The sequence below is a fragment of the Hemitrygon akajei genome, chromosome 4, assembly GCF_048418815.1.
Source record: "Hemitrygon akajei chromosome 4, sHemAka1.3, whole genome shotgun sequence".
Taxonomy (NCBI): Eukaryota; Metazoa; Chordata; class Chondrichthyes; order Myliobatiformes; family Dasyatidae; genus Hemitrygon; species Hemitrygon akajei.
This window is the reverse complement of record NC_133127.1, coordinates 154,849,652-154,866,227: the sequence shown is the minus strand read 5'-3', so window position 1 is coordinate 154,866,227 and position 16,576 is coordinate 154,849,652. Positions and strand designations below refer to the sequence as shown.

The window sequence follows — 16,576 nt, the reverse complement described above, 5'->3', positions numbered from 1 at the left end:
CCTTGAGATTTGTCTTCTTGCAGGCACCCACAAAACAAAGCACAAAAGAACTCGTTTAAAGAAAGAAGCCACACAAGACCATCAAACATCCGATGTGTGAAAAAAATGGTGTAAACAATAAAAAGTGAACAAATAACATTAACCACAGAGTCGCCGAAAGTGAGTCCACAGCTACAGAGGCGAATGGCTTCATGCCAGGTCTGCAGAATCAGTTCAGTGCTGGGCCAATAGCTGTAGAGTCAGTTCCGCACTAAAGCGCCCTAATCAAATCACGCAAGGAATAAAAAAGTAAACAAAAACCCAAGGAACATGAATTGTAGAGCCCCCAAAAGGCAGTCCACAGCCACAGAGCGTGTGTAGCACTGAAGTGAGTAAAACCCATCCAGTCTGATGGCTGTGGGGCAGCAGCTGCTCCCGAACCCAGCAGAGTGGGACCTTCACCTTCCTGCGTCTTCCACCCACCAGCAGCAGGGAGGAGACTAGTCAAAACGCAGGTACACCGTGCTGAACACCTGCTTGTTTTCCACTCTCAACCTCAATGATTTTAATCTTGCCTTGATGCTTTAAACATCACAGAGTAATGGAGCTGACCACAGGTTGTGTTCCACCATTAGTAATCAACATGGCATACACCCCAGCCATGGCCATAGCTGCACTCTCTGCTCTCAGCCACACCAAATCCCCCAAAAGATCAGAGAACTGCCAGATATTTAGTTGGCTCAAAAATATATCTTTAAAAGGGATATTACAGATTGCAATTGATCATAGTTCAGAAGCATATTTAGAATAAGTATCTAGTATGAGAGCTATCTGCAGGATATCACCCATGTCATTGGCACCATCTTGTTGGATTAATGCTCTTCCTTTGAAATTCCTGGGCTCCCATTTCCCATGCTCTTTAAACTTGCTGGAAAATTTCTAACACTCCTTTAACATTTTTAAGAAAGTGACTGAAGAGCCTGTTGAAAATAATAGTATAAAATCCAATGGTCTGTAATATATGCTAGCCTAATTCCAAATCTCAAAAGATGCCAGATTATTAGAGTTTTACGATAGCTTTATGGTCCTTAACAGCTTCAGGTATTGCTTTGTAGCAGCAATCACTCAGGAAAGTCCTGAAAAATGAAGGAAAATGTACTGAGAAAGTAACACAAGAGAAAGCAAAGAATGCAAATGAAGGTTTGTGAACTTAGTACAAGGCAATTTGACCACGTAGACATAAGAAAACCAATGTTTACAGAAATCTACCAAAATACAACAACTGCTCAGTATACTCAATATATCACTTAGTAAAATTGCTTCATTCTACTTTGACCCAAGAAATATATTTTATAAAATGCAAGGTCAATAGTTAAAATTTGGTCTGTAATCCAAAGAAATTCTACATATCCTGAATTATACATGCCAGGATTATGGTAATCTTGATTACACAGTGGGACATCCTAGCTTTCAACTTATTTAGATTTGTTAGGTTCATTTTGCAACAACCATAAAACCATGAACCCACCAAAAGAATATGCTTTCTTTGTTTCAGAAAACTACCAACCCTTTTCTTTAATCAAAAGTTAATTAAATTCTAAACCCACACATTATCTACATCAACAAATTTATAAACATTTTCTATAACCATTTGCTTGTAAATAAAAATACCTTTTATCTCTAGAGCTTTCATAATTTTATGCTTCCCCAAATACAGTCACTGTAAGGGAGGCAGTGCAAAGGATATTTACAGTGACAAGCCAAGATTGGAAAAATATAGCAGCAAGACCAGATATGCTGGGGTTGTTTAAATTGGAACAAATAAGACGGGGGGGGGGGGGGGGGAGGAGGGAGTGAATTAATTGAGGTGAATAAATTGACAAGACTGATATCCCTAGCGTCGAGCCTAAAATCAGGGACTATTGATATAAAATACAGAAAAATTAAGGGAATTTAGGATTTTTTCCCTTGATGCTGTGGCATGGGTCTGAAATTCACTGGTTAAAGGAGCAGTAGGTACAGATTTACCCACCAATCTGCATGGTTATGGATTCAAGAAGCCTTTTGGTAGTGTAAAGTTTCTACAAGTAGTCTTAAAAGCACCAAAGTTAAAATATAGAAAACTCGACAAACAATTTGCTTAGGAACACCAATGAGCTAACACCCAATAATATTTTCATGGAGGGAAACTTTTCCTCCAACAAGAGTTCAAAAAGAACTCGAGTTATGCTCTGAAGCGGCAAAGAATCTTGTACATCTATAGGAAGGAAGAAGTAAATGAGCACCACAGTTTACTATCATCACTCAAAAGGTCTTTGACAGTGCAGTATTTTCTCTGTTACACAATACTTATATGTATATTCATTTTAAATAATGTATTCACATCACTGGAGTTGGATCTGAAGCAAAACCAAAGATTGCTACTATACAGTTGGCTTAGATAGCAAAAAAAACATGATCTTCTGACAAAATGATCTGGGTCTACCCAACTAATCATCTGCCATTTTGTTGGTTGTGTATTAACAATATGTAAATACTCGAAACATCCTCTTTAAACATTTCAATGAGAATCTTAGAAGAAGGTGCTTTAGAAAGGCAACAAGGTTTAGGTAAAGGATCCCAAGGTTTAGGGTTTTGATATTGCCAAAGATGAAGCAATTGAATCTGGGGGTGACCAATCATAGAGGATGTAAAGCCAGGAGGAGGACAAACAAGGGTCTAAAAAGGATGAGCATTTTAAAATTAAGGCATTGCTTAACTAGGTATCTACAGATCCCAGGGCATGAGTAACTGATGACTTAATGCCATACTTAAAGGCAGAATGTGAAAATGCTGGCCAATGGTTAACAACCATGATGATGAGATTTTAAAAGATGAGTTGAGAAAGAGAGAGTTGTCACAGGATGGGAAACAGGCAAGGATATATGGATCAAAACTCATCATGTCACAAAGACATGGTTCAACTGCAAGTGAAAGAGATGGAAATCAGTGTTTAGGGAATGGGCGTGTCCAGACAGGTATATGTAGTTCACCACAGAGATACAGGGATGATGGCTTCAGTCCCCCCGTTTAGTTTGAGAACCTTTCTGCCTGTTGATAAACAATTTAGTGACAAATGGAGGGAGCCAAGAATGATAATAATGACAGAGCTAAATGTTGTTACTGTAATTTTGTACAGTGGAAAATAACTTTGTACAAGCAAACAGTATTTGGATGAAAACAGAAAACTGGGACTTGATTTTTATAAATTTTAAATAAACATCCAGATCTTTTTCTTAAAACTGTATAATTAATCAAAGCTACACTTCCATTTTATTTAATTTTAAAGAAACCATTGCACAGTTATCTCAAAGATTACCTGTTCTTAGCAAGCTGCTCTATTTTTCCAAAACCTTCATGAATTTCACTTCTAATTCCTTTGTGTTCTTTGTCAATTGAAATGCCAATGTGTTCCAATCTCTGCACAAAAGAAAAGTATGATTTAAACTATAAGCAATGAAGCAACTGATGAGTCACAGAAGAATAAAATTCAGGCCACTACCAAGGAGACAGAAGATTATATACAATTTCTATACATATAAAGCATTTGGTAACTTTTATGTAAACCTATTGAACATTATACAAATAAATTACTAATCTGTTAGTCAAAGCAATGACAAGAACAAATACTACAACAGTTCATTATTGCTCAAATATCACTATTGCACACAATACAAAATAAGATTATACTGTCAAAATTATTTTATGTTCACCTAAACCTGGTCCATGAGATAAAAAGACATGCTTAATCACACCTTGAATTTAACCCAATATTCATTTATCTTACTAAAGTAAATGAATCATAGAACCATAGAACAGTACAGGCCCTTCAGCCCTCCATGTTGTGCTGACACATATAATCCTTAAAAAATGAAACATAACTGTTTTTAGTAGAATATAGTACAAGGCAAATAGCAAATCATTAATGAACTTTGGGGGGGGGGGGAATCTGAACGCATCTCTAAATAAGTAAATCACTAATTTTAACCACAACACAAATTCATTACAAAATAAGCTTGCTTGGCACCCAATATTAACTTCTTTTATTTTTGTTTCAGATTTTCTTCTCATCACAAACAATAAATTTGCAACTCAAAATTAATTTCACTTTAACAAACATTGCTTCCTTTATCCTAAATGTTCTTCCTTTACCCTCATGACAGGCAATAATTAAGATAATGATGTTGAAGCTTCTTCCCCATCTCAAACATTTAATTTTAAAAACTTGCATTTAAACAGCATCTTTCACATTATTTTCGGACACATTTAAAATGCCAATAAGATACATCTAAAGTATTGTTCTTCTTGTAGGGAATGCAAACAGCAACATCATTATGTCAAGTCAGTTTCACTTGGAAATGTTAATAAGGGATAAAAATTCATCAGTCACCAGGAATAATTTTCCTTCTCTTTCAAAATACTGCATCAGAATCTTTTACATACATCTTACTGAGCAATCTTAACTTGTTTTTGAAAAGTTGTATCCTTGGCAATGTAAATTTCTCTTAAACTTGCACTAAAGTGGTAGCGAAGATTTTGCAAAGTTTCTGGAGCCTGAGCCTTTATCTCAAAACTCAATACTAATAGACAATAATAATGATACCTCAATAGACATAATATCCTACCCATGCAGTGTAAACATTCAGAACCAATACAAGCTTCGGAAGAAACAGGCTCCGATTCCCAAGTATTGTGCAGCTCCATTTGAATTCATGGCACATTATTCCATTCTATTCAGCAGCACCACTCCATTCAGCACACCTGAATTATTTCATTGTCCAGATAGGCGTAAATTCATACACAAAATGCATTACTTTAAACTCAGAAAACTCTTGATCCACCTATTTTCTTTACTGTCATTATGGCACCCTTCACCTGCTGGACTTCACTGTGAAGTATAATACAAGCTGAACATTCAACCACAATTCAGCACACAGTTCTATTTTTATGTGACCAAAATCTACAATGGATTTCCTTTTATAGTGATTGCCAGGCTAGCCCAGAACTCTATTCATTTACCTCCTATTGCTTGCCAGTATCATCTACAAATAAGGACTTAGCTTTTGTGGTATAACATAACCTAGTTGTTTTTTTTTCACTTTTCACCCTCACTTCCATAAAGAATGCATTCTACTTTATCATAGAAATTAAGACTAAAAGCTAATGGAAAACTAAGACAAGCACTTAAATATTCAGCTGAGGGCCATTTCCATCCAACTACAAGCTTACTCCAAACCTTATGTAACACTTACCCAACAGGCTGGTATATGTCTAAAGGAAAAAGAGATCCAGCCACACACCAACCCACCTCCCATACATGCAGGTGCTGTGAGAATCGCGTTTATGCCTCGCGCCCGCCAACAGTATCAAACCCACAACAAATACCGGTATGAAATACACTTTAAAGAGTTTACTAAAATTAAAAGAGTATTAGGCAATACACTTATATATATTGTTACGTATTCGGGCAACAATAATATAGATGAGTTAGGCAAGGGGTTTTATAACGAATAACACGTTTATTAAACACAGATAACAAACCCCCTTCAAAAGTAAACAAACCCAAACAATGGTCCGAGCTCAGCTGCTGGCAGCTGCTCAGACAGTTCTTAATAGCTTTGCAGTCTCAAACAGTCTTTAAAGTAGTATTGAAAAAAACTCAGTTCTCTAAAGCGAATTGCCGAATGAAAACAGTTCAAAGAACGGTATGCCGACAGTTCAAAAGCTCACGGTACTTTTAAAAGGAGAGACTTTTTAAAGCGATTTAAATTCTCTTCCACGTCGATGTCCTTCGATTCCCAGCGTCGAACTCCCACGTCGAATTTTATTAAATATAACAGCTTAAAGTGACTGACCTTCCTTCCACAATATTCTCAATCTCCCGCTTTTTCCCGCGGAGACTATCGTGAGAATAGTAAACGAAATCCTTCCGAATGAGGATCACACAAGGTCGAAGTCAATCCATCGAAAATCGATTTTTTCTCGATTTGTCTTCCAAACTTCACTCTCCATTAGCAAAGAAACCGTTGGCTCTGACCTTTTAAACTTTAGGCATTATATAAAACTTCATTTTTAACTAAACTGCGTCATCACATTAAATCACGCAGCAACATGAAGTCATCTTGGCAAATCCTGCCACGAACTGCCCCACCTGACAGGGTGGGTCTTCCTTTTATACCCTGTAGAAAAAACCTGTCACATGACCTCTACTGGCGGGAAAATGACATCACTCCACCATTACCTCATGTCCAGTATAACTTCAACCCCAGTCACGTGACAAGGGTACCACTGTCACGTGTCACGAGTACGTAACACCTCCCTCCAAAAAAAACATTTTTGGTCTGTCAAGAACAAAAATTTTTAACAATTACTTACAAGAAAAACAAATGTATAAATTATATAACATACACAATATACAATACAGTAGGAGTGTTACAATAAAAAAAAACCACTCCAAAAAAAAACATTGTACATTCAACATCGAGATAGACAATCAGCAACCACATTATCTTTACCTTTAATATGAGTTATCACAATATTGTACTCTTGTAACATCAAACTCCAATTTAACAATCTTCTGTTTTTGTTTTTCATCTTACTCAAAAAAACTAACGGATTATGATCAGTGTAAACAATAAGTGGTTTTTGAGTTGTACCAACATATACCTCAAAATATTCCAAAGCCAAAACAAGAGATAACAATTCTTTCTCTATTGTTGAATAGTTTCTTTGATGCTTATTAAATTTCTTAGAAAAGTATGCTACCGGATGATCAACCTCATCACCCTCATTCCTTTGCATCAATACTGCTCCCGCAGCTTCATCACTAGCATCCACAGCTAATGAAAAAGGTTTTTCAAAGGCAGGTGCCTTAAGCACAGGTTGTTCACATATCATTGTTTTCAATTTTTCAAATGCTTCCTGACAAAACACTGTCCATACAAACTTCACATTCTTCTGCAGAAGGTTAGTTAATGGAAGGGCAACATTAGCAAAATTCTTACAAAATTTTCGATAATATCCTACCATTCCCAAAAACCTTCTGAGAGTTTTTTTCCCCGTCGGAGTGGGAATTTCCAAAATTGCCTGAACTTTTGCCTGAACAGGAGCTACCTTACCTTGACCTACAACATAACCAAGGTAAGTCACAGTAGCATGTCCAAATTCACTCTTGGCTAAATTAATAGTCAAGTTAGCTTTTGAAAGCTTTTCAAACAATTTCTCCACCGCAATAATGTGTGCTTCCCAAGTATCATTTCCTGTCACTAAATCATCAATATAAGCATCAGTATCTTTCAAACCCTGAATCACAGAATTAATCATCCTCTGAAAAGTACCTGGGGCATTCTTCATCCCAAATGGAAGAACATTATACTCATATAACCCAGATGGAGTTACAAATGCAGAAATCTCTCTACCTTTGTCCGTTAATGGAACACACCAATACCCTTTCAATAAATCAATCTTTGTAAGGAACTTTGCTTTTCCAACCTTATCTACACAATCATCTACTCTAGGAATTGGATATGCATCTGTTTTCGTTACAGCATTCACCTTTCTATAGTCCGTACAAAACCTAATACTACCATCAGGTTTTGGCACCATTACACATGGCGAACTCCAATTCGAGTTAGAATGTCTAATAATATCATTCTCTAACATGTATTCAATTTCTTTCTCAGCAAGTTCACATTTTTCCATGTTCATCCTATATGGATGTTGTTTAATAGGTTTGGCATCTCCAACATCTACATCATGTGAAGCTATAGTAGTCCTTCTCGGAACATCTGGAAACAAATCCTTATACTTAAAAATCAATTCCTTCATCTGTTGTTTCTGCTCTAGCTGTAAATGTGCTAATTTCTCATCCATATTTTCCAAAATAGTCGAATTAGGTAACCTAACAGAAACAATGTTAGATTTAGAATGAAAGTCAGATGAATCATCTATCATGTTCCCAGTTAAATCCAACTCATTCTCCCTAACCACAACAGTCACAGTATCAGATTGTTTCTCAAAATATGGTTTAATCATATTTATGTGGCAAAGTTGTGTTGACCTTCTATGATCTGGAGTTTTTATTACATAATCCACATCATTAACTCTAGACACAATTTCATAAGGTCCATGAAATCTAGCTTGTAAAGGATTTGTCTGCACTGGGAAAAGAACCAACACCTTATCTCCAGGCTTAAACATCCTCATCCTAGCTTCCTTATCATACCAAGTCTTCATTTTCTCCTGAGCCAACTTTAAATTTTCCTTGGCTAAGCTACAAGCTCTATGTAACCTGTCCTTAAATTTCAAAACATAGTCCAACAAATTAGTATGCACTTCCTTACTAATCCATTGTTCCTTCAATAAAGCTAAAGGTCCTCTAACTCTATGTCCAAACACAAGTTCAAATGGACTAAAACCTAAAGATTCCTGTACCGATTCCCTTACTGCAAATAAAAGTAAGTTTATACTCTCATCCCAGTCACTTTCATTCTCCACACAATATGTCCTAATCATATTCTTGAGAGTAGAATGAAACCTCTCCAAGGCACCTTGCGATTCTGGATGGTATGCAGACGAAGTAATTTGCTTAGCTCCCAATTTATAAACTATCTGTTGAAACAATCCAGACATAAAATTACTACCTTGATCAGTTTGTATTTCCTTAGGCAATCCAAAATAAGTAAAGAATTTTATAAGAGCCTTCGTCACAGTTTTAGCTTTTATATTCCTAAGTGGTACTGCCTCTGGAAACCTAGACGAAGTACACATGATAGTCAACAAATACTGATAACCAGTTTTTGTCTTTGGTAATGGACCAACACAATCTACAATAACTTTAGAAAACGGTTCACCGAATGCTGGAATAGGTTGTAATGGAGCTACTGGTGTAACCTGATTTGGTTTACCCACAATTTGACAAGTATGGCACGTCTTACAAAACATCGCCACATCTTTTCTTAAACCAGGCCAGTAAAAATGTTTTAAAATCTTGTCCACAGTTTTCCTTACCCCTTGATGTCCACCTAAAGGCACACTATGAGCTAAAGTCAAAATCTCATTCCGATAAACTTTAGGAACAACTACCTGATAAACAACATTCCATTCCTCACTTGCAGGAATTGTAGGCGACCTCCACTTCCTCATCAACACTCCTTTTTCCAAGTAATATCCTACTGACACCTTCTCAATTTCACTACCTAGTAAAGCTTGTTCCCTTAATTTTACAATCTCAGGATCTCTATTCTGCTCTGCTATCATCTCCTTCCGAGACAAAGATAAATCTTCATAGTCAGACTTACTCCCAGAACCTTGTTCAAACAACGAAGGTAAGAAAGTTTCTGACACATCCTCAAAACTCAAATCCTGAGTTGAACAGTCATGAGTAACAACCTCATTCTGCACATCAATTTTTTTAGCCATAGCTCTAGTCACAACACAAGAAAAATCTGTGTTAGAATTCACCTCTGGTTCCTCTGATTCCATTGTCAAATGCACTTCAGGAAAAACTTGTCCACCTGCCAAGTCATTACCTAACAATAAAGAAATACCCTTCACAGGTAAGCTATGCTGTAATCCTACCTTAACAAATCCTGTAACTAACCCTGACTTTAAATTTACTTCATGTAAATGTACAGGCATAAAATCACTTCCAACACCTCTTATGTAATTTACCTCACCAGTATCACTCTCTTCATTAAACTTCAACACACTATCTAACATCAGTGATTGAGAAGCTCCAGTATCCCTAAGAATCTTTATTGGCACCAGAGTAGATCCTTCTTTCAAGGATACAAACCCTTCAGTTATAAAATGATCATATCCCTTTCTAACTTTGTCAGACTCTAACAAATCCTCATTTGTGTTTACCAAACCCTGTAACTTTGCAGGTGCTTCAGTATGTTGCACACAAACATCCGGAACTGCTTTCTTCTCTTTCTTTTTCAATTTGAAACAGTTAGCTATTACATGGCCAGGCTTCTTACAATAGTTACAAATAAGACCAAACTGTCTTTCCTTCACAGGTTTTCCTTCCTCCTTACCTCTCTCATTAACCTCTGATTTAATTTCTGATTTACCTTGAGTCTCCATATTATTTTTCCTCTTAAAAATTCTACCCTGAGGAAATTTATTCTTATGGATTAAAACATACTCATCAGCTAATCTAGCACAGTCCTGCAATTTATCAGTATCCCTCTCATTTAAGTAGGTCCTTACTTCAACAGGAATGCTTCTTTTAAATTCCTCCATTAAAATCAGCTCTCTCAATGTCTCATAGTCCCCATTTACATTTTTAGAAGAAACCCATCTCTCAAAACACATAGCTTTATCATAGGCAAATTCCACATAAGTCTTTTCCGCAGACTTTTTCAAACTCCTGAATCTTTCCCTATACTCTTCTGGGACCAATTCATACGATTTGAGAATATTTTCTTTCACAATATCATAATCTAATGCTTGCGCAGCAGTTAAAGCTGTGTAAACGTGTCGTGCCTTGCCTTTAATCACACTCTGTAATAACACTGACCATTTATCTTTCGGCCACTCTGACATCCGAGCAATAGTTTCAAAATGTTGAAAATATCTTTCCACTTCTGTTTCACTAAATGGAGGGACCAATTTAATTTCTTGGCTAGCAACAAACGGTTTTTTAGAATCAGCAGACTGTTCTACAAACCTTAATTTAGCCATTGCATATTCAAAATCTCTCTGCTTTTGTTCAGCTTCCATTTTACACCTTTCTAACATCATTTGTTCAATTTGCAACTGCATCTCCAGATTACTTATTGGAAACGATTCTAAAATCGATTCTTCAAAATGACCCGAAGCCACATAGTGAGACGCGATTTTTCTCTGTATTACAGCTTTTGATGTAGTTTGCAAAATCCCTTTAAGATGCAACCGATTAGCGATCTCAGACACTTCAGTTTTTTTCGCCTTCGCTAACAAGTCCGCGTCTGGCGAATCCAGAAACTCATCAATATTCATCGTTGCCGAATACCACTCACAAGCCAATCAAACAAAAAAAAAGAGCAATCCCCGTTACCAAAACACCGATTCAAAATTCAAAAAACTTTTTAAAATCAAATAATTCAATCCCGAACGTAGCCCCCATAATTATGTTACGTATTCGGGCAACAATAATATAGATGAGTTAGGCAAGGGGTTTTATAACGAATAACACGTTTATTAAACACAGATAACAAACCCCCTTCAAAAGTAAACAAACCCAAACAATGGTCCGAGCTCAGCTGCTGGCAGCTGCTCAGACAGTTCTTAATAGCTTTGCAGTCTCAAACAGTCTTTAAAGTAGTATTGAAAAAAACTCAGTTCTCTAAAGCGAATTGCCGAATGAAAACAGTTCAAAGAACGGTATGCCGACAGTTCAAAAGCTCACGGTACTTTTAAAAGGAGAGACTTTTTAAAGCGATTTAAATTCTCTTCCACGTCGATGTCCTTCGATTCCCAGCGTCGAACTCCCACGTCGAATTTTATTAAATATAACAGCTTAAAGTGACTGACCTTCCTTCCACAATATTCTCAATCTCCCGCTTTTTCCCGCGGAGACTATCGTGAGAATAGTAAACGAAATCCTTCCGAATGAGGATCACACAAGGTCGAAGTCAATCCATCGAAAATCGATTTTTTCTCGATTTGTCTTCCAAACTTCACTCTCCATTAGCAAAGAAACCGTTGGCTCTGACCTTTTAAACTTTAGGCATTATATAAAACTTCATTTTTAACTAAACTGCGTCATCACATTAAATCACGCAGCAACATGAAGTCATCTTGGCAAATCCTGCCACGAACTGCCCCACCTGACAGGGTGGGTCTTCCTTTTATACCCTGTAGAAAAAACCTGTCACATGACCTCTACTGGCGGGAAAATGACATCACTCCACCATTACCTCATGTCCAGTATAACTTCAACCCCAGTCACGTGACAAGGGTACCACTGTCACGTGTCACGAGTACGTAACAATATACAAGAAAAAAACAAAAGGCGCCAACTTATCAAAGTTCAGTCAGTTTAGTGCACATCGGTGGAGCTCATCCAGCGAACCATTCGACTCCTCTGTGGTCGTCCTCCCGAAACTCCCACTTCGGACTTCCCGGTGGTCGTCCGAGCGCACGTCCTCCTTCCTTGGCGTCTTCCTCCGGACTCCCCTCACACCCCAAGCCCGCGCAACCCCTCCCCCAAGTTCCCAGCCTCACAAAACACAATAACATTCCCCATTGATTAACAAATGAATACAATTACCATATCAGCTATTCTAAAGCGAAACAACGGCAAGAGAAACTTTTAACAGACAAAGAAGCATTCCTACTCGTAACAAACCAAAGAAGCCCTTTTTAGTAACACACACAGGACATTGTACACTTAGAAGTCAAAATAAGTTTATTAACAAAATACACACGTCACCATGTACAACTCTGAGATTCATTTTCCTGAAGACATTCACAGTGAATACAGGAAACACAACAGAATCCAAGAATGACCACTCCCATGCAATATGCAAAAGACAATAAAATGTGCAAATACAAAAAGATAAATAAGCAAGCAAGCAACAAATAATCAAGAACATGAAATATCAAGTCCTTTAAAGTTAGTTCATAGGTTGTGGGACCAGTTCAGAGATGGGGTGAGTGAAGTTATCCCCTCTGGTTCAAGAGCCTGATGGTTGAGGGAAAATAACTGTTCCTGAACCTGGTGGCGTGGGTCCTGAGGCCCATGTACCTTCTTCTTGATGGGAGCAGTGAGAAAACAGCATGGCCTGGGTGGTGGGGGTCCCTGATGACAGATACATCTTCTTACAACAATGTTCTGTTAGATGTGACCAATGGTGGGGAGAGCTCTACCTGTGGAAAGACTGAGCTGTATCCACTTCTTTTTGCAGTGTCTTCCATTCAAGGGTATTTGTGTTTCCATACCAGGCTGTGTTTGCAACTAGTCAATATACTCTCCACCACACATACCAAACCTGTCAACATACTACTGCCTTTTGCAGCAAATGGATTTCTCAGTGGCCACCCATTTTAATTCAACTTCCCATTTCAATACTGATATTTCTCTTCTATTGCCACGATGAAACCAAACTCAGGCTGAAAGAGCAACACCTCATATTTCATCTAGGTAGCCTCCAACCTGATGCACGAACTTCAATTTCTCCCACTTCCAGTAATTTGTTTTCACCACCCCCCACCTTTCCATCCCCCATTCCTACTACCTTTTCACCTCCTCCTTCTCCTCCACCCTCATTACTTGACAATCAACTTCCTTTGGTTCTTCTTCTTCAACCTTTTAGCTTGTCCACCTATTTTCTCAGCTTCTTACAGCATCCCTTTCCCCACCACACCTTCCCTTCACCTGCCAGCTTGTACTCCTCCTCCTCTCCCCCCATCTTATTCTATTTCTGCCCCTTTCCTTTCCTACTGAAGGATCTTGCCCATAACATTGACTGCCTAGGCATGTCTACTAGTCCAATAGTATAATGGTCCTGTTGTTCGTCGCTCCTGATTGATTAGTCCTCAACCAATCAGGTTTCCGCTGTGCCATCTTGTTTACAAATGAATTCCAGTTCTTTCTTAAACCATTTGTTAAAATCCTTTTTCTCTAGTTTTATTCAAATGGCTTCTTTCACTAGGCAGTCCTGAAAGATATTGACAAAACACTGTAGTTTTGTGGCGAGGTCAAGACTATGGACATTGTGAATGCACACCTGCTATCGTTGATTTCTCTGGGTAACTCAAACGGATACACTTCCTATGCTTGAAGCACCAATGGCTTTTGGGACTACTTGGTGAAGGAAGCCATTGAAATAAAACTAGAGAAAATGAATTTTAACAAAGATGAAGATCTTGCTCTAAGAACTGGAATTCAATTGTAGACAAGGTGGGACAGTGGAAACCTGATTGGTTGAGAACTAAACAATCAGGAGGGACGAACGACAGGGGTATACATACCACTGGACTAGACATGCCTAGGGAACATCCCTGATGAACATAGCAGAGTTTGTCATCAAAACAATGGTTAAAATCGCTGAACAACACACACAAAATGCTGGTAGGACACAGCAGGCCAGGCAGCATCTATAGGGAGAAGCGCTGTCGATGTTTCGGGCCAAGACCCTTTGTCAGGACTAACTGAAAGGAAAGATAGTAAGAGATTTGAAAGTAGTGGGGGGAGGGGGAAATGTGAAATGATAGGAGAAGACCGGAGGGGGTGGGATGAAGCTAGGGGCTGGAAAGGTGATTGGCGAAAGTGATACAGAGCTGGAGAAGGGAAAGGATCATGGGATGGGAAGCCTCAAGAGAAAGAAAGTGGGGGGGGGGGGGGGAGCACCAGAGGGAGATGGAGAACAGGCAAACAACTAAATATGTCAGGGATGGGGTAAGAAGGGGAGGAAGGGCATTATTGGAAGTTAGAGAAGTCAATGTTCATGCCATCAGGTTGGAGGCTACCCAGCCGGTATATAAGGTGTTGTTCCTCCAACCTGAGTTTGGATTCATTTTGACAATAGAGGCCATGGATAAAATCGCTGGAAGCCCACGAAGAGTTCATTCGTCATATATGCTGGGAATGCACTAGATCCTTTTCCCAGATACTACATTAATGCAATTTCTCCCTCATATCCAAAATATAGACTTGAATATCAGACTTGGTGTACCCTCAAGGTCAACAGAATATTAAAATGTAATACACTGAGGTGAAGATGGGTGGGATGAAGAGAAAACAAAGAAACCCAAATGGCAATAGAAAACAGAAAATGCTGCGAACACTAACATCATCACTATTTGTCCCTTAACAGATGCTGCTTGACCTGTTGAGTATTTCTGCCATACTCTGCCATTATTTTGCTAAAATTCTGCTTTGGGCAAGTGCCTCAGGGGGATCAGAAAGGAGCATGAAAAGCAGCATCCTTTAGACAGTAAAGCTGCCACTGTATTTTATTATAATTTTAACGTATTAAATGTCTAATGTTAAAAAGCTAAAATAGAAATAAAAAACACTATAGGTTTTTAAATTGTCTAATCATATACACACCTTCAGATCAATTGCATTGAAACTTGAACTCTTTAAAAAGCACAGCAAATCTGCAGCATAATTCTCAAAAAACTGTCTACATATATGCTTACTTGCAGCACTTTGCATATTATAAAACATCTTAATTATACCACAAGACCATAAGACATAGCAGCAGAATTAGGCCATTTGGCCCATCTAGTCTGCTCAACCATCTCATCATGGCAGATCCAATTTTCCTCTCAGCCCCAATCTCTTGCCTTCTCCCCAAATACCTTCATGCCCTGACAAATCAAGAATCTATCAATCTCTGTCTGAAAATCCAAGCAACACACAAAATGTTGGAGGAACTCAGCAGGCCAGGCAGCGTCAATGGAAAAGAGTAAACAGTTGACGTTTTGCGCTGAGGTCCTTAATCAGGCCTGCGGTCTCGGCCTGAAATGTTGACCATTTACTCTTTTCCATAGATGCCTCTTGGCCTGCTGAGTTCCTCCAACATCTTGTGCGTTATTTAAATTTTATTTCTTGGTTAAACAAAATATAATTTACAATAGTGATACAACATATAAAGAAACATAACTTACCTGAAGTAAGTTATTCAACTGGTCTCGTTCACACACTTTACAAAGTCCATCATTAATTCCACCGCTTTCCTGAGAAAGAAAAATCCAAATACTTAATAAGAGTAACCATTCTTCAAATTAAATTAACAATATACCACAATTTTAAGAATACCATCTGGACAAAAAAAACTAAATGTATATTTGTTTAAGTTTTTAAACTTGATCAAATAATAAATCAATAGGAAGCTGGTATAAGTTATTTGTCCAGGACTAAAATATTATAGAATCTGAAAATCTGAAATAATTGAAAATATTCAGCAGAATTTGTGAATAGAACAAGCTAAAATTTCAACAATGATCTTTTATCAGGACTGAGAAAAAAACAGAAATATAGCAATTAATGAGGGGCTAAGTAGGAGTGGGGGTGGGGGGGATAAGGGGAAGAGGGGACCAAAGGGGTGGGGAAGAGAAGAAAGAAGTCAAAGTGGGATGAAGAATTAATATGACAGACAGCTGGGGGCACACAAAGGTGTTCCACAAAGCTGTCACCCTACCTGCATTGTTTCTCCAATGTGGAGAGATCACAATATGAGCACCTAATGCAATTAATAAATTGGATGCATTACAAGTATATCAATTATTGGATTCTTCAGAGAAACAGGGTATTATACATGGGAGGTTCTACCTCTTACATGATAATGTTACGAACCCCGTAACTGGGTGTCTTACCAGCAAAGATAGAAGTGTCCGTTGGAGTCTGGTGATACTATTTTCAACAGTATTTATTAGTAAAAATACACAAAAATAGTATCAATGCAAATATACAGATAATATACGTCATCAATACTAAACCTAAAAGTGCGGGTATAATAATAATCAATAAGAAATAAGCTCTATCGTTGTCTAGGGGATAATGAATTGTCAGATGGAAATATAAAGTTCAGTTCAGTTCATGCAGGCTGCGGTAGTTGTT

The 16,576-nt window shown here is 37.9% G+C and overlaps 1 protein-coding gene across 1 annotated transcript in view; it reads right to left on the bottom strand.

The window, feature by feature from the left end:
* Positions 1-16,576, bottom strand: part of LOC140726032 (RING finger protein 17-like) — a 51,258-nt gene that overhangs the window by 17,783 nt on the left and 16,899 nt on the right. Inside the window, exons 3-4 of the mRNA XM_073041928.1 lie at positions 15,625-15,693; positions 3,338-3,438 (exon numbers count right to left, since the gene is read on the bottom strand). Coding sequence (XP_072898029.1) covers positions 3,338-3,438; positions 15,625-15,693 — 170 coding nt within the window. The remainder of the gene's footprint in view (positions 1-3,337; positions 3,439-15,624; positions 15,694-16,576) is intronic.